This window comes from Pinus tabuliformis, chromosome 6 (genome assembly GCF_031772625.1).
Source record: "Pinus tabuliformis cultivar Carrire ecotype Pingquan chromosome 6, CPIR1, whole genome shotgun sequence".
Taxonomy (NCBI): Eukaryota; Viridiplantae; Streptophyta; class Pinopsida; order Pinales; family Pinaceae; genus Pinus; species Pinus tabuliformis.
Window position 1 is genome coordinate 98820725 of NC_142292.1, and position 21930 is coordinate 98842654.

The window sequence follows — 21930 nt, forward strand, 5'->3', positions numbered from 1 at the left end:
GTTTGTTTTCTTTCAGCTGTTGATCTGTAGATGGTTGAGACTGTATTGTGTTTATTTCGTTATTTATATGTTATAAATAACTTGTTCGTAATCAACAAGTAGAAGAAATAAAGCAAAAGAATACTGATTAAATTTCTAACGAATAGACTTAGAAATTTCAACAATTGCGTCCAACATCCCTTAATTCAACCTATACCAAACCATAGAAACAAGTACAAACCCACATCCTTATCTTCTCTCCAACTCATCTTCTTTAGGCCCGCGATACCTCAGATAATTGCACTTGGATGATTCCCGAGTTGAATGCCTAATGGTGGAGGATAGGTGCCAATTTATAGTTAATTCTTCATATGAAAGGTGACATCCTTTGGGCAGGCCGACATGAAATATTATGAGGCCGACTTGTAAAATTGGAGGAAAACATAAATTCATATTTTCTCATAAGTGCCTTGATATTGAAGCCCAAATAAATTATGTCACGTCAAACAATAATGAGGAGTACCACAATAATAATTTTCCTTTATCCAATTTTGAATTCTCTCTTGGGGCAAAATTGTTTCTCCTTGGGGTAATTGGATTTCTCTTGGGGAAGTTAATCTTGAAACTGCCCAAATTTCAACACTTCCTCTCAATGAGGGAGGAATTTTTGGCTGCACCATGTGTCTCATCTCAAATGTACATGTATTGATATAAGAGAAGCTCATATCATCTCATAGAAGAAGAATGATCAACAATCGATGGTAGGGGAGAACGATTTACCACAACCAAATCGATGGTGGTCACATTTGACCTTGGTAAAGATCACACACACCCTATTGATCTCCAGGTCAAGCTCGATGAGCTATCAGGGATCTCATCTCAGTTGAACGATGATGTCTCGATCCAAAGAAGAAGAAGAAGAATGATCCACACGAAAATAGGGGAGATCAATTTACCACAACCAAGTCCATGGCAGTCATAAATGATCTTGGTAAAGATCATCCAAACCCTATGTCCACTGACTGACCCTCACCCAACATGATCCTCAATAATCAAGTGGTAGAACACCTGCATCCAATACTTAGGGGAGATCAATTTACCACAACCAAGTCCATGGCAGGCGCAACCACCATTGGTAAAGATCACACACACCTAAGTCTCCTTTCCCATGTGGCCGAGATGGTAGGTAATCCCGACAAGCTTAACCTAGTCCATGACCTCTTTACAAGGGTGACTTGTGGCTAGGATGTATACTGGGGTATGTACTCAGCCAAGTCCATGGCTTTAAAGAGTACCCTCACCCAAGAGTCTGGCTACTCAACCCCCTTCACCAAGTCCATGGCTAGTCATAAAGACGGGGGAAGGCATATGCTCAGTGTTCTCGATCACAGTGTTCCCTCTCAGGGAATGATACATTCTCTTGCACTCCAAGCTGGTCTATGAATAATATGAACTTCAATGGCTTGGTGAGAATGTCTACAACTTTCTCATCTGCTGAAGCCTTATTGCTTCAATTATGCAACAAGTCACTGTCAGAGCCTCACTATTCCCTCTGTGCTAGAGCCTCATTGCTCCCTCTGTGTTGGAGCCTTAGTGCTCCATCAATGGCACCATGTCTGACAATCCTGTAGATAGCTTTTGAAGCCACACTCTTTGCAAGTTGAAATATGACTGGCCATTGCTGGACTAAGTGCAATGGAAGTTTGTTACCTGCTCATCCAAGAAATCAAAGCAAGAACCATACTAAAGCAACACCTCCATTTGTTCTTCCTGTTTACAACGCTCCTGATTCACTTGACATCGACATATCTCTATAGTCACATCACATGATAAACTGTATCAGGAAGGTATTTCAATACCAGCCTTGCAACATCCCAATATACATGTCCATGCTCTATCTGGCTTAGGGTACATGATGCAAAGCAAGGATCCATTTAGTTTCCTGCGCATTGTGGATATACCAAATCTGAATTTGAAGAGGAGTCTCTCAATTTCTTTAGTATAATTGATCATGCCAAGTCTCTGACAACATACTTCCCTTGACAAGGAAGTCCTCATCATTTATTTGTTATACTTCTAACCTCAAGAAGTGGATCTCCTTGGCCTCAAAGGTCAACTCCCTCTATTATTGAATGATGAGATGATTTGATCCTGTCAGAAATAAATTATTAGCATATAAAACCAAATATCAAAGACATACCTTCAACCTTGAAGAGAGGTTGGTATCCGCATCAGATGTCCATCAATCCAAGCATACCAAGCCCAGGGGACTTGCTTGAGTCCATATGGGGTTTTCTTCAATCTACAATCATGAGTATCCTTCTCATGTGCCTCAAAGCCGCCATGTATGCTTCTTCCTTAAGTACATCATGGAGGAAGCCAACACATATCTCATAATAGAGCACTTGGAAACAGGTGTTAGGATCTCATCATAGTATTCTCTTTGAGAGAATATCACTATTGAACTCTCTGACACTGCAACGTCTTTCTCATCTAGTATGGACCTTTCATGAAAGACATGTTTCTCTCAGAGGATTCTTGTCTTAGAGCATCTCATTTGACTATTACATCCAATCTGATAGTCTACTCCCTCTGAATAGGAAGTCTCTTTTGTTATAGTCATCAACCTGGGAGACTGTAATCATTCCTTCAAGTTTTGAGCTCTTTTTCATTTTCAAGTACTACTCTAATCATGGGGTGGCTCTATATCCTCAATCTTGATATGAGAACTTGTACCTGTTGACCCTAGAACAAGAGCAAGAGCAATAATAGCAAAGTAAATAAACATAATGAGAGTGTACTTGAAGATGCACAGTTCAATCTTTCTATCAACAGAATCCTCTACATTTTGATCTTCTTTATGTTGTCAACTTCTCTTGCAAGCTTCATCCAAAAGACGCTATTGACTTTCTTTTCTAAATATGAGAGTGGTTCCTTCATTCTCCTACTTCAGCTCCTTCTTGGAGCTAACTCTTCCTGCCAGTGTGGAAAAAGTCTGGAAAAAATCCCGATTTAATCCTAAAAACGCGATTTTTTGAACTAAACGATTTAATCCCCCGACTTTTTGGCGACTTTTTCACAAAGGAAAAAATCCCGATTTTTTCCTTATACTCCCGATTTAATCGGGAGTCGACCCAAAAAGTCTGCCTCCCTTCCCAGGCCGCGGATAAAGAGGCCGCAAAGGTGAAAAAACTGTAAATTGAAGCTTCCATCCATGCATTTTCAAGTTATTGCATTGTATTGTTTGTCATACTTCTTGCGAGCATAGCAGTCTCATTTGTAATCTGTTAGTTTTGAGGTTAAGATATGTTTTTGTTTTCCAAGGAAAAACAAATCTTTATACTTCATATTTCTAGTTAGAAAGCAAAGTATACATTGGCTAAGCCTCTAGGCTTTCAGTGATCCAGACTCTAACAACCACTGCCCCTTCAAAAGATTACAAAAGTACCAAAAGGACAAGCATACAACAGTCTTCCGTAGAAAGAACCCCACACCATCAAAAACATTGTTACAGTTGTTGAATGCTTCCAGAAGAAACAACAAAGAGGAGGTCATGAAGATCAAATAGCAACAACCTGTCCAAAAAAAACAAAACCAGCGCCTCAAAAAAGAACCCATTTTTCAGACAGGAACAAAGTACCTGTGAAATCTTGTGACAACAAAGATCCTTCCTGCAATGAGAGCAGGTTTTGAAAGAGAATCTTCTTTAGTGGTGAACTCCCTGTAAATGTGGGCAAAGGTTATGTATAAGAAGTGGATTTTACCTCCAAGAGTTTTTGAATAATAGATGCCAAGGCTAGGTTAGTAATTTGACATCTACTGTTTTCTCAGAAAATAAGCTGCTTGGAGTCACCAAGCGTCAATTTTCACATCTACTGTGATACTCACTGTTAATTTTCATTGGACCTCCCACCTGACACCTTATTACCCAAGCAGATTAAAATCTACTGAATAAATGCATGACTTATTTCTTAATACAATTAGCGGAAACAAAAATTAAAAGGGGAAGAGGATCTCAGTGACTGATAACTTGATGACTTTTGGATGACTCATAATATACATTTATTATATTTTTTGTTGATATTTTGACTCTTGAGAGTTGAGACTCAGACAGGACCCAAAATTCAGGAGTTGATTCACTATTTTGATATGTGATGTAGCATTAGACTTCATATACATATTATATATTAGCTTTCTTTACATGTTTATGTGGAAATGCATTTATTTGATGTTGTGGATACTCTAGATGTTAAAAAAAAAAAAAAAAAATGAATAATTTTGTGTTTTTTAAATTTTGCCGACTTTTTGCCGACTTTTTCAAAAAACTCCCGACTTTGACGAGTTTTTCAACTTTTGGACCCTTGCCGAATTAATCCCGACTTCGACTTTTTCCACATTGCTTCCTGCATTACTCTCCATCTTGACTAGATGGATCTGCTTTCTTTGATCACACCCTTATCCAAGAAGTCAGGGAAAGAAGCATATGGTTAGCCAATTACTCATGTAGGAAGAATAAACAGTAGTCTAAAAAATAAATGAATCTAAATAAGAACAATGCCACAAAGAAATAACATAAGTCTTATCTTTAATGAGCATTGTAGGAAGCTATCAACTCCTTCTTGATCTTGCCTCCTTGAGTCACCACTGTCCATCAACCATATGTCAATATCGACTGCAAAAGAAATGCTTCCCCTTCAGCACCACTTGTATTCATTTCCATCTCCTAAATTTCCTTCTTGGGCATCCAAGCCCAACTATCAATGTACAAGATGACCACTGGATTTGTATCATACCATCTCCTATTGGGTAGGAGACAAGCCCAACTAGGACTACTTTGAATCTGACATAGGTACTTGAATAACACAATAGCTTCTCACTGATCATATCCAATCATGAAAATTATGAATCACACTAGGGTTCCAATGTTATAGAATCCATACCTTTTCCAAGGCCACTCCTAGGGTTTCTCCCCAACCATAACCTTCAATAAGAACAAAGGTTCCCTAGGGTTTCCTTTGAACCTTAGCATTCTTTTGGGTTTCCAACATCTCCATCTCTTTCACTCTACTTGATCAAGAAATCCATCATAGGTGTCTACGTGAGGGTGATCTTCAATGACTTTTCTTCAGCCTAGCTTTGATACCGTGTTAATTTTAGGGCTATATAGTTCTCTGCTGTAGATAATTGCATTTTTAAACTTTTTCAACAATTTTCACATTACATTTACCCCATATCATCATAAGAAATTATATAGAGAGAACATTAACATCAACAATGCAACGGAATAGTAAGGAACATTAGAAGAAAAGCATACACAATAGAGACACCAGGATTTTTGGTCAGAGACCAGGGCAAAACCCCACAAGGGGGAAAACCCAAAAATCAATTCTTCTTCTTCTTAGATATTCATCAAATGTTCAGCTGAGATACAAAGTACAATTATAATGAGACATAAGTTTTTCAACATCAAATCCATTAGGCCTCCTAAGGCCAACCTCGAATCATGCAAGATCTGCATGAGATGGCAGCACACAAGACTATCAAGGAGGCATTCACAAGCCCTCCATAAAACCTCTGATAGATCTCCGTATCATTGTCACAAGTAGCATATATCTCAGTCAAGTATTACTGCCCTAAATATTACTGTCATAAGGACAAGTTCACTGTCATACATCTTTGTCATAAGGACAAGCATCACTGCAATAGGTCATTGTTGTAAGAAAAACATCACAGCCATACATCACAAGTATCACTGCCATGAATCACTGTTATAAGGAAAAATATCACAACCATACATCACAAGTATCACTGCCACACATCACAAGTATCACTGCCATACGTCACTGTCATAAGGACAAATATCACTACCATGTATCATTGAAGATAACCTCTGCAACTCAATGAACTAGGGTACAAGTCACAGTCCTCTTACCATCAACCTTTCACACTTGATATCAATGATCTAGATTACAAACCATCTGCCCTTATTGTGTTTTACAAAGACTATACTTGGGGCTTTTTAAAGCACCTTCTAACAACCCACTACACTAATACATAACCTGCTATGCATACAGTCCCAAGCTGGATGTCATCACCTAGCAAATTTATCAACACAAAACACAATCTCATACCTCTGAAGGAAGTCCTGTTCAGTCCATAAAAGCTTGCCAAGCATGAGCTCATGTCCATAACAAGTCTGCACATACACCTAGCAATCATTACTGCACCGTCTCCTCTCCAATTGCTCTGCTCAGCGTTGAAGAAACTCGGACCTGAGGTAAACCTTTTTCTGAAAAATCTCGTCCCCGTGGAAACCCTACTGCGACCACTTGTCCTTAACTTCGGAACCCTGTATCTCTGCTTACATCCTCTGTTTTACCTGCACTGGATCCTAAGGATGCTCGACCCCTTTTGCTGGCTGTGAATCATGCCTTTCGACCATCCTTACAGCACCTAATTAGGGCATGTTCCCTTTCACACAGATCTGAAGATGGATGGCCCTTGAACATAGGTACAAACAACCTTTTCCCACAGATTTTAACCACAGAACCTTTATCAAAATAACTGCGTCCAACAACCCTTGATTCGACCTGTACCAAGTCATAGAAACTAGTACATACTACAAACCCACGGCCTTATGTTCTCTCCAACTCGTCTTCTCTAGTCTTGCTCTACCTCAGATAATTGCACTTGGATGATGCCTGAGTTGAATGCCCAATGGAAGATAGGTGCCAATTTATAGTCAATTCTTCATACGGAGGGTCACGTCCTTTGGTCAGGCCAACATGAAATATTATGAGGCTGATTTGTAAATTTGGAAGGAAAACATCAATTCAAATTTGCTCTTAAGTGCCTTGATATTGAAGCCCAAATAAATTATGTTACATCAAACAATAATGAGAGGAGTGCCACATTAATAATTTTCCTTTATCCAATTTTGAATTCTCTCTTGGGGGAAAATGATTCTCCTTTGGGTAATTGGATTTCTCTTGGGGAAATTCATTCTGAAGCTGTCCATATTTCAACATCTCCCACAGAGTTTCTATCGCTTTGATACCATGTTAAATCTTTAGTACCAGGTCTGATTTATATATACCTCAACAATTATTTTATACCCAAAAATTATTTTCTTAATAAAATCTTAAAACTATTGGAAAATAAAATCACTGGTGTTTAACTTTCAAAAATTAAATTTGCAGTGGGAATAAAGTAGTGAAATCAATCATACTACAACAGAAAAATTACAACTGTTGGAATCGAGAAATCAGCGCCTCTGGAAAATCGGCCTCAAAGATTTTGGCCTTCTTGAAGATTTTGGCCCTCAAAAATCAGCCTCCTCTACCAGCTACCCTTGGACCTCTTTCTCCCTTCATACATCCCTTGCGCACTAGAGAAAAATCGCCCCCCGGATTATTCAGCCTCCCTCCAAAACTCAGCCCTCCTCTTTAGTAATTGGCCTCTTTCTCCTATATGCAAGACCCCAGCCTATGCAGAAGACCTTCTGAAGCTACAAAATCAACATGTTATAAATTTTTCTAAACCATTAAGTATGCATCAAGGATGGCTTAGATAAGAGCCTAATTGATACCTGTGTATACTTCTTTTGGTGAATACCAGTGAAACATGAATCTCCGATCACTCGCGATTAATCGCGAGTCAAACTCTGCTCTTCCCTCAAATGATCCGATTCAACTCTGGGCGAGTCAAACTCGCATTGACCGAGTTTGACTTGTGGTCAACATGATTTTGACTTGCAACTCACTGATTAATTGTGATTTAAGACACTAAGGCGATTTTTAGCCCTCAATTGAGCGAGCAAGGGTTTTAACTTTTAGGGTTCCCGCATTTTTCGTTGCATGGTTTAGTTAGGTTAAAAATTAAACATCGGTCCATAACTCTCTTCTCACTGCTCAGGCCCACAACTCATACACTGAGAAGGTAATAGAGGCATGGTTTCAGTTTCAGTTTACGCTGTGTAATAGAGTCGTAGTGTAATAGAGGTGTAGTGTGCAATGTGCTCCAGTGTTAGCTTCAGCATGTGCTCTATCAGATATTTCAGTACCAAACCATTATCATATCATTTCAGCAACAATCAAGAGATTTTATTTACTGCTTTTTAATTGATTAGTATGCAGTATTTTATAAACTTGTAGAAGCAAATGCTTCTGGTTCTATGTAGTCATTGGTTAGGACTCAAGACTCAGTGCTTTGGATTATGTTTGGACTCATAACATATACGGTATACTTATTCATTCATGATATTTTGGACATCTATTGATATTATGCATCGTTTGGACATGACTTTATTGAATATCAATGAAAAATGATTTTTTTAATTCAATATGTGTATATCTTTATTTATTGAATTCACCAATTTTTTCCTGATTTTTTCCCGATCCGATTAAAACTCTTCGCTCTTTTGCCTCGCCGATTTATTGCCGATTCCGAGTCTGGTAACATTGGTGAATACCAACTGGTCATGTTACACTACAACACTGTTAGGGAACATAAAAAACCATATCAGCCTTCAATGCCAAGCCAAACACTAATGTAAAACTGTAGCTCAGTTTTCCATCACGATGCTCTTCTGCATATAAGGGCTTATTATGTTTTTCTAAATGGTCACAATTAATAAATTTATAGTTGAATCTTAATACATGTTAACGAGGTTGCATTTTAATTTATTACCACTTAGATGATTTTTGGTTCACTCTGATGTGATAACCTCTTCATCAAGGGGTGATGGTTCTGTGAAATCAAATTTTTATATTCAGGTCATGTCAGGACTCTTATGGTTCTTAATAAAAATTCAAGGGTCTGATTTGAAAAACGTTGCTAATTGATTATGTTTCTGCAATCAGATGTCGACTTGAGGTGGGTAAGAGCAACTAGGTTGTAACACCATATCTTGTTTTGTGTTGCATTGATTCCCACTGTGATTATTGTTCAGTTCTTTGCAAATCACCTTTTCCTTAATCCTTGAAGGGTGGGATGCAGAGATAGCCAGGGGGCATAGAAATGAAATTTTAATTATCTTATTATTATGTTTTACAAATAAACGATATGTTGGTCCCAGTTTTTTAGTCTAGTCATCTCTGTATTAATTGTAGTAATGTTTATGTGCATGGGAAACCATAATGTTCGATGTTTCTTCTGGTATTGATTTGCTCATATTCTAACAGATCTTTGGTAGGTCTGGCCACGCTTCAATTGGTGATATTTTAGATGACCATTTAAGACAACGTTTAGGTGCTGAATCCTACGAACGTGTTGATAGTGGCTTAGCAACTGCAAAAAAACAGGCAGCCTTGCAGAGGTTTAACTGTAAGGACTCTGGGCGGTTTGTATTTTTACTTGAAAAACGTGCTTGTGGACCAAACATAAAGCTTTCTTCAATTGACTCTGTTATAATATTTGACAGTGATTGGAATCCATTGAATGACTTGCGGGCTTTAGAGAAGGCACATATTGATACAAATGTTGAACATTTGAATGTTTTTCGATTTTATTCACCACAAACAGTGGAAGAAAGACTGCTAGTTGCTGCCAAACGAGGCACTGAACTTGACAACAATTTTGAGAACTTTAGTGCAACTCTTTGCCATCAGCTGCTTAGATGGGGTGCTGTACAACTTTTTCAAAATTATGACAAGGTTTGTGCCTTGGGTGGTCCTTCATTAAGTTCACAGCGCCTATATAATGGTGAAGATCTCAAGACCCTGATCAAAGCAATGATAGGTGACAAATTGAATGGCCCCAATCTTGATGATACTCTTTGGAATTCTCTTGTTCCTAGAATATCAAGAAACCATGGTTATGGGAAAGGTATTCTGCTTTTAGGTGAACTAAAAAATCAATTGACAGGCAAGGAGAAGGAATCTTCCAATATTTTCTGGACAAGTTTGCTTACTGGGAGGCATGCAGATTCACAGGGTCCCATCAGCCGGCTACAGAGGTCAAAAAAGAAGGTCCAGTATAGTGAAAGACGCCCCTCCAGATTAGTGCATTCACGTGTTAAACAGGAGCTAAAAATAAAGCGTAGAAGAGTAGGGGATACTCTTGATCCAATATCAATATCTTCTTGGCTTAGAGACACTAAAAAACTTTTGGAAAGTGAGAAGGAAAGAGATGGAAATGCAACGGATATACATCAATATGTTGCTGAGCAAGTATCTTATGAATCTGCAGAAGATGGTTCTGGAAAGTCTAAGTGCAAGGATAAGAATTTATCCCCAAAGGCAATGGGTATACATCAATATGTTGATGATCAAGTATCTTATGAATCTACAGAAGTTGGTTCTGGAAAGTCTAACTGCAACGACAGAAATTTATCCCCAAAGGCAACGGATATACATCAATATGTTTCTGATCAGGTAACTTATGAATGTACAGAAGATGGTTCTGGAAAGTCTAATTGCAAGGATACTAATTTATCCCCAGCTGTGCAAACTGAAAAACATCTCAGTTCACCTTCTGCTTCATGTGATGGAATGGTGGAAGTTTCCAAGTCTGATGATGAAACCATCAATGGAAAACTATCAAGGAAAACAGCCAATTATGGTCCTCATAGTGCATTTACTGTTGCAGAAAAGTCATTAAGTGATGAATATTGTGGCAAAATGTCTGTTCTCTTACACGAGGATCCAAATCACATAAGAGTTTCCTCTTGTATGTCAAGTGCTGAAGGTTCTGCTCATCAAATCGAGGAAAATAAGAAAAGCGAGGATAATGAAGCATTAAAATCTACACAACAAAATCTTTATATCAGAATGAAGTCAGAGATTGTACAATTGTGCCATGTACTGCATTTACCGGTATGTTGTATAGTAGTTATGTGTTTTCTGTTACACTTGAAACATTAGCAATTTTCGAACTAAAAGATTTAACATCAGTAATGTAATCAGTATTACTGTGGACAGACATAGTAGAGTCAGGAAAGATTTAATGGCTATGGTATCTAGGAGTTTTGAAATCAGTTAAACAACATTTTTGCAGTCAGAGACCATGATCTATTTAGCATTGGAAGGATTTGAAGAATTATCCATTTCTTAAACATTGTCTCAAAACTCTCTTCTATCGCTTTTTAATTTATATAACTGTAATGGTATGACACTGAATAAGTGAGCTCAAATCTTGGCTTGTTAGAAATTCACCATCCAGGAGCTGAGGTGACATATGAGTTTATAACATATCATACAAGTGGATATTCAACCATGGTGATGTTTCCATCTTACTGACAAAAATAATAGAAAAAGCATAGCCCTAGTAATTTATAAGTTATGTCACCTGGTTTGTATTGTGTTCAAATTCAAAAAAATGTAGTTCAGAAAAATATTGCCAGTGCAAATGAATATGATAAATTCTGTATTATATTCTGCAAAGAGAATTAATTGAATTCTGTTGTAACTTCTTGGAAATGTATTAAAACATTATATATTGTTCAAAAGCATGGAAATGTGTGTGTGTGTATTTGCATTTATTTTTTATGTTTTAACAAAAAGAGAAATGAATCATAATAATTTTTATAAATGGTGTAGAAACAATTGTCTGGCCCTTAAGTTTTCCATTAAATTTGAAATATGCTATTAATTTTTCCCTCAAATTCATTATCAAATTCAGTATTAAACTCATCGGTGCTTGAAATTTGGTGAATTTCAATTTTTTTGAATGAATTTGATGGATGCAGTAACCAATGTTGGAATATTCAGCAATACTGAGAAGGGGGTCAACTAGTATTAACAAATTTTAACTGCAAAAACTTGTAAATGCATCTATAGGCATAACACAAAGCACATAAATATACAAAACATAGATATTTTTACGTGAAAAACATGGATGCATTTATATATATCTATATATATATATATATATATATAGATATATAAAGTACATTCAAATTTATCAACACCAACTGAAAGGGAGCACCAACTCTCTTGCTTATCAACACCAACTGAAAGGGGGCACCAACTTCTTGGTTTATGAGCACCAACTGAAAGGAAGCACCAACTCCCTAATTATCACCATCAACTAAAAGGAATTACCGACTCTCTAATTTATTAACACCAAAGCTTGTACAAGAGTCAATATGAGTCAAAGAAAGTCTCCCCATTTGGTAACTGCTTCTTTTTCCTTCACATGGGCACTTGGCTTCCTAAACATGGCCTTCTTAGCAACAAAACTTCCCTCAACAAATGATCCCTGAGTTTGGCCTTCTTTGTAGTAGAACTTCGGTCCTGAAATTTGGCCTCAACAGCGACAGCTCACTGCTCTCAGGATAGGCCTGAAATTCAGCCTTCCACACTGGGATTCAGCCCTCTACAGAGATCTGAAATTTGGCCTTCAAAAGAGACAAAATTTGGCCCAAATAGGCCTGCAATCAACCTTCTAACCAGGGCTAGAAACCTTCAAAAGTGTGCCAAAAATCCTTCCAAAATAAGCCAAAATCCTTTCAAGTATGTGCCAAAATCCTTACCAGAAAGTCTCTCCAAATTAGTACCTCTTCACTTCTAACCTCAGAATTCCTCCTATTCTTTCTTTGTTTGAAAATATCCGAACTTTCTTGAGTGATTGACTTGAACTACTTATCGTGCCTATTTATAGTGCATGCGGGTTTTAGACTGGGCCGCTTTCTCCACTGGCTGGACTGGCTTGTGCAACTAGTAGAATGTGTAGTGAATATTAAAAAAATAATTTCTCCTCAACCGTGAGGAGTTAGAGGGAGTGCCATATACCGTTGGAAAGGTCTCAGAATAAGCTTTCCAACCATATATGTTATGCTTCCATTTGAGCTAGGTAAATGGAGTAAAAATGCATTCAAAGATAGGGTATCCAAATGGGGCATCAAAAATCCAAAAACAATATTTCGAAATATGCTATTTGAATATGTAACTTTCTCTTTCATTTGGATAGTATTTGACATCAATGACAACTTCTTTCAACAATCTCCCCATTTTTCATTGATGGCAACCATCATACTCCCCTTGTGATCATGCTCCCCCTGTCTTCGTGCTTCTTGATTTTTCTCTCCCCCTTTGACATCAATGGCAAAGGGTAACTCCCCTTGACATTGTCTCTCCCCTTATTTTTCTTTGTTGAAGATTCTACAAATCAATTTGGAGCAGAAATTACTCCTAGTTTTTGTGTAAGATACTCAAATGTCTCTCTGGAAGGTGGTTTAGTGAAGATGTTTGCAATCTGTTCCTTTGTCCCAACATACTCTAGCTTGATATTATTTTTTGTTACTTGCTTCCTTAGAAAGTGGAACTTGATTGGAATATGCTAGGTCTTGTAATGGATCACTGGATTCTTGGAGATGTTTATTGCACTGGTGTTGTCACAAAGTATCAAAATATGTTAGTTTGTGTAGCTCGGACATGTGTTATAGTCTTAGATTGTGTCTATGAGGCTAGGGAACACATTTTCTCCAATACCCAGAATTGGTTTCGCGAGAAAAGGCCTTAATTAGATTTAATTGAGCAGATAATTAATTTTTGTAAGTCTAACTTAGGGAAATCACTTAATTAATTAGTATTAATTGGGCTAAATCGATTTTCCGCTAGAGACATTCGAAAAATTCACTTGATGGAGTCAACATGATCTTAGCTATTGATTGTGATTAGATCATGGCCGTTGATTTATCAACAAGAGATTATAAAAGGAAATCGATGAGCATTGGAGAACACATGAAGACACAAATTTGTAGTTAGCACAGGGGTGCAGAGGCAACACAAGGACATTAGTAGTAGGGTTTCAACAGATTTTGCCAGAGAGATTCTTCACAAAAATTTCCAAAGAAATTAGGAGATCAATTTTTTCTATAGTAGGAGTCTGATTTTCTAGCAGTGTTTTGGAAATACTGAGAGGGGGGTGAATCAATATTTCTAAGCAATTAGCAATTTTAATATTTTTCATAGCATTAGTTAATCTACAGTTATTGTTATTGTTCTTCTTCAGATGATCATAAGCAATAATCAACAGTAGACAACACCATACAACAATGTAGAAAGATAAAACAGAGGACCACCAAACGCTTCTTTAGTAATTGTCTTTTCCCTGTTAAAAGAAAATTGATTACGTCAAAATTTCAGCTACAACTGAGGCAGGCGTCAACCCCCTAATTCATAGGCCACAACCTATAGGACACTACTAAACCCTGATATCTTGTTGCGGCTAGAAGGACGCCCCAACACCCTGTAGATCAACCACAACCTGATGAGTGCACCAACATTGTTTACCAGCTGTTGTCGGAAAGGATGCTTGTGATGATCCATTTCAATCTATAAGCAAAAGAGTATTAGCATGCATATGATAGCTACATATGCACACATCGCATGTCTTGCAATAGTATACTTATTAAATGTGAAAATTTCTAAACCGAAATTCTACTACTGTAGCAACTGATTTATTTCACCTACTTATTATTCACAATAAGTTATTTACGAAATCCCTTCAATAAATATTAAAATAAATTTTACTGCAGCTATCACACAATTACCCAAAAGAAAAGAAATACATGCACAAGAACCAATCACATCAACACAGTTATTTTTGGACAATTGTCCCCGGAAAAACCCAATGTGGGAAAACCGGTGCAACAGATGAGGGCTTTATTAATCTTCAACAACATTTGCTTTTACAAGGAATGATTTTACAGAGAATCTTTGGAGACCTTCTGACACTTTGGAGACCTTGCTCCCACTACTGCGTCACCCCTGCGTCACCCCATGTGGCCCAATGTGACTCTGAGTGGCTTTGCGTCAACCTGTGTAAGCTCTGCGTCTCTCCTCTGGATTGTGTTTCTCTATGCATATTCTCCCACTTTCCTTGTGTCACCTCCTCCTCAGTCACTGCATGTTGCTGATGCCCTCCCCTTCCTCCACCCTGCAACTCTCCCTCTGAAACCGATCTCCTCTACTTGAGAATCAAGTTTCCTTGAGATACTGAGTATCTGCCAGTGTGTCTCTGAATGATCCTCAAGTCTTCTCTTATACTTTTCCTGTTGACGAATCAACGACTGAGACTAAGTCCCTAATCAATGGCTAAGATTAAAACAAACTTGATCCTCATCTCTTAGAAGCTTCTCACCCTTATCTTTATTAATACCCATTAATATTTTTATTTTCGTAAGTTTAGACTTAGGAACCCATTAAAAATATTAATTATTTTAATAACTCCTCATCCGGGTGGAATTTCTCAAAACGATTTTTGGGTCTTGGAGATCTCATATGCCTTAGCCTCTCCTCCAAATTTCAAGAATAGAGCACATCCGATGCTACCAAAAATAAACACTCCCTCTTAGCGAGGAATGTGCTCTAGCAATGTTTCACTATAGAAACATCACAATGATCTTCCGCATCGGTACGTATGTTGATGCTTGGTCTGTTGCCTCACATTCTCTGCACTGTTGCTTCTTGTATTGCTGCCCATGACACTGCCACTGCCACTGCCGTAATTGTGCTGCAACTCCCTCTCAACATGTTGCATCATGTTGCCCATAGCACTGCCACTGCTAATTGCTGCACTGCAACTCCTGACACTTATTCATTTCTACTACTGAAATGGATTCTTTACCATCCTCATCTTCTCCCTGAAATAAACAAACTTTGTTCTTCCTAGAGCCTTTGTGAGGATGTTTGCCACCTGTTATCCTGTAGGAGTGTATCTCAACTGTATTGCCCCTCGTTGGACACAGTCTCTGACAAAGTGAAACTCGATATCAATGTGCTTCGACCGATCATGAAATACTAGATTCTCAGAGAGCTTATGCAACTCTAATTATCACACATGATCTTGGTCGCTTCCATCCTTCTCCTGAATAGATTCACAACAACTTCGGAAGCCATATGGCTTTGCACGAAACTGTGCTAGCTGCCATATATTCTGCTTCAGCTGAGCTCAGAGCCATGAATTTCTGTTTCCTACTGCACCAGAAGGTCATTCCTGATCCAATGTTGAAACAATACTCAATTGTACTTTTCCGATCTATTGAACTTCCAGCGCAACCTACGTCAGTGAACCCACTCAACCTGGTGTCATTGCCTCTGGTGTACAATAGTCCATGCTCAATTGTTCCTTGTATATACCTGAGAACATGTTTGGCTGTTGTCCAGTCTGCCCTCTTAGGTTCCACCATGAACTAACTGAGGGTGTTGATGACGTAACAAATGTCTACCCTAGTATTGACCAGATACATCAGGGACCCTATAAGCTACCTATACAAGGTGGGATCAACGTATTTATCTTCTGATGCATCAATCTTCTTCCAGTTGGTGATCATTGGAGTAGCCATAGGTCTACAGTCCTGCATCTTGAATCTCTTCAAGATTTCTGTAACATATCTCCCTTGTCCAAGGAAGATCTCACCCTTCTGCTGCCAAACATCCAACCCCAGGAAATAATGCATCTGTCCCAAATCCTTCATGTCGAATTCCGTGGCTAGGTTCTTCTTGCAGTCTTTGATGAGCCTGGATGATCCTGTCAGGAAGAGATCATCCCTGTATAACACTAGGATTAATCATTAGAGGCTCATTCTCTAATCCTACTGCAACAATTGATTAAATTTTCTTCTATTTGTTAAATAACTTAAACAAATTATTTACTGCATTCTACGGTAAATATCAAAACTAATACACTACAGCCTTCACAAATACAATACTGCGGAAGAAATAAAAACACTGGAAGAATAGATGCACACACACAATAATACACCGTTACTTTTGGACCAATGTCCCCGGAAAAACCCAACTTGGGAAAACAGGTGCAGCAGTTGAGGGTTTTATTATTATGTAGTAGTAAATTTGAGTACAAATCTATGGAAGCTCAAATCTAGCTTTACATACTGAGAAAATGACTGACAGAAGTCTAGTGAGAAAAATCTCACTTCCAGCGGTGATCCGACGCTGACCTTGGCTCAAAATGGGTTGCTCCTTTCTGCCTCTGCGTCACCTAGCTTGGACCAGCGTCTCTCTTGCTGACTGATCAATGCTACTCTGGAAACTCGACCTTCTTGGCTTTTGGGCTCCCACTCTGGCTTCTGGCACTGAATTTCGACTTCTCCTCAGCAAAATATGGATCTTCCTCTGAATTTTTCCGCTGCTTCTTTGCACTGCGTCAATGTCTTTGTGGAATTCTCTGTCGCTCTGTTATGCACTCACTGGACTAGAAAAACTTTCTTCCGTCCTTACTATCCCTGCCCCTCTCTCACTGCTTCGACTTTACTGAATCACCTCCGCCAACTCACAGCTGCTACACTGGAAATTGATTTCCTAGCAAAATTGAATTTCTGGTGGCTCCAAGTGTGTTCTTCAACCCCCATCGAATTTCTTCTTATAATCTCTTGTTGAGACTTTAACGACCAAGATTAAAACATAATCGATGGCTAAGATTAACTAGAACTCAATCCATGTCTTCTTCTAGGAGATTCTCACCATGACTTAATTAATAACCTTTAATTAATTAGTTTTCCTAAGTTTAGACTTAGGCACCATTAAAAAAAATAATAATTATTTTAATTAAGTTGTCTCTACGTGGAATTTCTAGAAACGATTTCTGGGTTTTGGAGAATACATGTATTCTAGCCTCTCCACGAAATTTCATGGCTAGAACACAACCAATGCTACAAAAATTCCACAACCAAAATCCTATTGCATCAACTGGAAATTATTCTCCTAATTGTTAATTTTATTTAACAATTTAGTTACTGTTTCCTACAACAAATACTGAATAACTCACACTGCAACTTACACAAATAAAACTGCGGAAGAATAAACATTGGAAGAAATGCTAGCACACACACATAAAATAACACTGCGATTTTGGAACAATGTCCCTAGAAAACCCCAACATGGGAAAACCGGTGCAGCAGTGAGGATTTTATTTTATTATGCAACAATGAAATCTGACTACATCTATGGATGCCCAATTGGCAATCCAAACAATAAGAAAATATGGGCAAAATATTGAAGGGAATTACCCTTCTCCCACAAGCAATCCTTGGCACAACTTTTCCTACCAAAACTTAGCCTCCTGAAACTCTGCGTTAGCCTCTACGCTGCTCTGCGTAGCCGGCTAGACAACCTGCCTCAGATTGGCCACTGATGAAGTTGTTCTGCCTTTGGATGCTGAGGAAATCGTCTCTCCGGCCCTCTGGGACTTCTTCCCGGCCTCTGGAACTGAGAACGATTTTTCCTTCCTCCAAATCGAACTGCCTAGCTGAAGCAACTGTGTTGTCCCTCAGCACTGCCTCTCTAGGATAACTCAGCCCTCTTGTTGCTGCCTCTCAAGATCTAGAAAATCTTTCCTCTGGATCACTGTCCCTTCCCCTCTCTCATTGCTTTGATCTCTGGCTCTCTCCGGCAACTGACTGTTGCTACTCTGGAAATTGATCTGCTAAAAATCGAACTTCTCAAGTGTGTTCCCCATCACCACATCGACCTCCTCTTATAATCCTCCGTTGGAGCACTAATGACCAAGATTAAAACTTAATCAATGGCTAGGATCATCTCTGGATTGATTTGTGTGAGTTTCTAAATGATTCACGCCTTGACTTAATTAATACTGATTAATTAACCATATTCTCTAAGTTTAGACTCAGGAAATATTTAAAACTGGCTAATAATCTAATTAAGTCACTTATAGGCTAAATTTCCAAAAACGATTTCTGGGTTTTGGAGATCTCACGTATTCTAGCCTCTCCACCAAATTTCGTGGCTAGAACACATCTGATGCTACAAAAAATAACACTCCCTCTTAGCGAGGAATGTGTTCTAGTGCTCTACTAGACACCTTGTAGCAGCACCCTGTCTCTGCCTTATCTCCTGTCACGCTGCTGATGTCAGGGTGTTGCTGCCCACCAACCACTGCGCAACTCTGATATGTGCTGCATCTATGCTGCGGTTGATCCTGCTTAACTGTTGCCAACACTGCAATTCCTTCTCATCTGTTGTTGCTGCAATTGCAACTACTGCAACTGAGAAGCATCCTAAATATTGAATCAATTGTGATTAGTATGATGCATCTATCACTCGAGTCTCTAACTGTTGCTAGTTGTTGCTTTGAGGTAGCATCGAATGTGCCCTAGCCATGAAAATTGGTGGAGAGGCTAAAGCACATGAGATCTCCAAGACCCAGAAATGGTTTGGATAGATTATACCTGGTTTGGGAGATATTAAAATAATTAATATTTTTAATGGAGTTTCGAAGTCTAAACTTAGGAAAAATAAAATATTAATGGGTATTAATATAAAATTGGGTTATAAGGTTCCAAAAGTCATGGATAAAGCCAAATCTAATCTTAGTCATTGATTAGAGATTTAATCTCCGCTGTTGATGGGTCGGTTGGAGAACACACCAGAGTGATTAGTCATTCATTTTGCTAGAGCAGGGTTGCTAAGCAAAGTTGAATCAATGATCAGCAACAAGGGGCAGTGAGTACGAGGCAGAGAGGCAGAGACAATACTGGGAGACCAACAAAGAAGAAGAGAGAGCGAGAGCAGCAGTCAGTCTAGGCTACGCAGATCCGAGTAGAGGCAGCGCAGAGCCCAGAGAGACTGCATCATCCATGCAGAGGGCAGAGGGAGTGACGCAGATGCTCCCGAAGGCTGTGAAGTGCCTTAGAGGGCTGACACAGAGGGTCCTGGGGCTGACGCAGAGGCCAGAGGGCCAATGCTGAGCTTCAGTTGTGCCAGAGAGGGTTTTGTGGGATAGATTTTCTGAATACCTGTTTCCAGGTATAGGGGTATTATTGCCGTGTATTTTTCTCTATCGATTGTACTCAGATAGACTGCATAATAATATAAGCCTCAGAATTGCTGCATCGGTTTTCCCGCATTGGATTTTTCTGGGGACATTTGTCCAAAAACAACAGTGTTACTTGTGTGCTTGTTTTCTTTCAGATGATGATCTGTAGATGTTGTGACTATATTGTGTTTATTTCTGTATTTAATGTATTAAATAACTTGTTCGATTTTTAAACAAGTAGAAGAAATAAACCAACATAATACATATTAATTTTCTAACAGATAGACTTAGAAAATTCAACATGGTATCAGAGCGTGGTTGCAGATCATAGGAAAACTGAAGGCATCAACTTAGCAGAACGTTTGCAGCAGATTCAGTTGTCCCAAGTGACAGAGCTGATACTTGCAAAAAGCGACAGAGGAAGGAGTGACGCAGAGGAACTGCGTTACCAGTTTGGGCCAGAGAGAGGCAACGCAGAGGCTAAGGAGAGCAAAAGCAGGCTCACGCAGAGCCACACAGAGGCCAGGAGGGCTGACGCAATTGGATGAGGGAGGTGTTTTGCTGGTGCCGGGATTGCGCAGATCCAAGAGGCTTAATCGTTCTATTGCTGGGGCATAGGAGGCTGTGGGTAGTTTACGGAGCGAAGCTGGTGGGGTACTGTGGTCAGAACAATACCTAATAGGGAAAGACCAAGGTGGAGGGAGTTGCTACCGAAGCAAATTTCTAGCCAAGGAATCCAGATCAGTGTTGCTGTTGCACAGACGATCGGAGTGGGGAAACTTGACATTGGCAGAAGGATTTCCAGGAGGGAATCGGGACACAGAGGGAGTCCATAAGAGAACTTCCAAAGGGAAAGTAGAGAGACTTGGAGGAGTCAAATCGAAAATTTCCAGACGAGAAGTAGAGAGACTCAGGAGGAGTCGAACCGAGAACTTCTAGGCGGGAAGTAGAGAGACTCGGAGGAGTTGACAGAGAAGAGTAGAGAGATGGTTGTGAATGGGCTGAGAGATCAAGATAGGTTGGACGGAGCGTCGAACTTTGTGGTCTGGAAGGCCAGGATCTTGTCCATTCTAGACAATCATCGCATCAAGGTCTACGCCTTGAGAGCTATGGCTATCCCAGTTGACACTGTAGCTAATGAAAGGTACGAGGAGGCAATGGCTAAGGCAAAGTGCATCATCCTTGATGGGATCAAGGATTATGTGGTACCACATATTGCCGAGAAGGAAACGACAAAGGAGATGTGGGACACTTTGAAGACATTGTACTAGCATACTTTCGTGCAGAGGAAGATGCTCCAGGAGAATCAACTAAGGTCATACCAGATGTAGAAGGGAGAGCAGATAGATGTCTTCCTTGGCCGGTTGAAGGAGATCCATGACCAACTAACTTCCATAGGGGCCACGTCGGATCAAGAATTGATGGTGAGGACCGCACTTAACGCAGTCTCCGAGGATTGGGAGACATTGGTCCAAAGCATACTGGGCAGGATGAGTCTTCCAGATTGGGAAGAACTATGGGCGGCTCTTCTTCAAGAAGAGATCAGACGGTTGACCAAGGCGGGGAGTAGCAGCAAAGGGGTCAGGATCAAGAAGGAAGAGGAAGAGGATGCGGCTCTAGCATCTACGAGAAAGCAAGAGAAGAGGAAGAAGAAGGACCTCTCCAAATCAAGTGCTTCCGTTGTGGGAAACTGGGTCATTTTACGAACTGGTGTCCGAGGAAGAAGAGTAAGGGAGAGGCTTCTGATTCTAAGGCAGCGCCAGTGAAGGCGAAGAAAGAAGTCGAGGATGACGATTGTGCCATGAGTGCTCATGTGTCACTTGAGAAGAAGTGGGGAGACACCGAGATGTAGTCAGAAGGACTACAAGCGATGAGGGGCAGGATCCTTGAGGTACCCAACCTCTTGGATTATACCTTGCTACGAGAGCCCCGAAGAAGAGTAGCAGCACTGGCGGATGTCGGTAGAAACAAATGCGGATGAAGTGGAAGAGAATGCTACAGTGCAGTAGTCCCCAGGCAACACGAGGTTAGCAGGCTGTAACAGTGCGAGAGGCATGGAAGTAATGCAATGGTGCAGGATGGCACAGAGAGGTGTGCAACAGTGCGAGATGCAGGGAGTTGTTGCAGCAACGCAGAGGTGAGTAGAGGGAGCATCTATTAGCGACAGAGAGAGCTTTAGCATCGGGAGTGTTTCTAGCCTGACAAGGATGTCAG

General features: G+C 39.6%; 1 protein-coding gene across 4 annotated transcripts in view; it reads left to right on the forward strand.

Annotated features, from left to right (window-relative positions):
* The window catches only part of LOC149257442 (uncharacterized), a 454745-nt gene that overhangs the window by 192864 nt on the left and 239951 nt on the right, over positions 1-21930 (forward strand). For all 4 annotated transcript variants that reach the window (XM_089414304.1, XM_089414300.1, XM_089414302.1 and 1 more), the window contains one exon: positions 9162-10793. In XM_089414304.1, the coding sequence (XP_089270430.1) occupies positions 9162-10793 (1632 nt within the window). The remainder of the gene's footprint in view (positions 1-9161; positions 10794-21930) is intronic.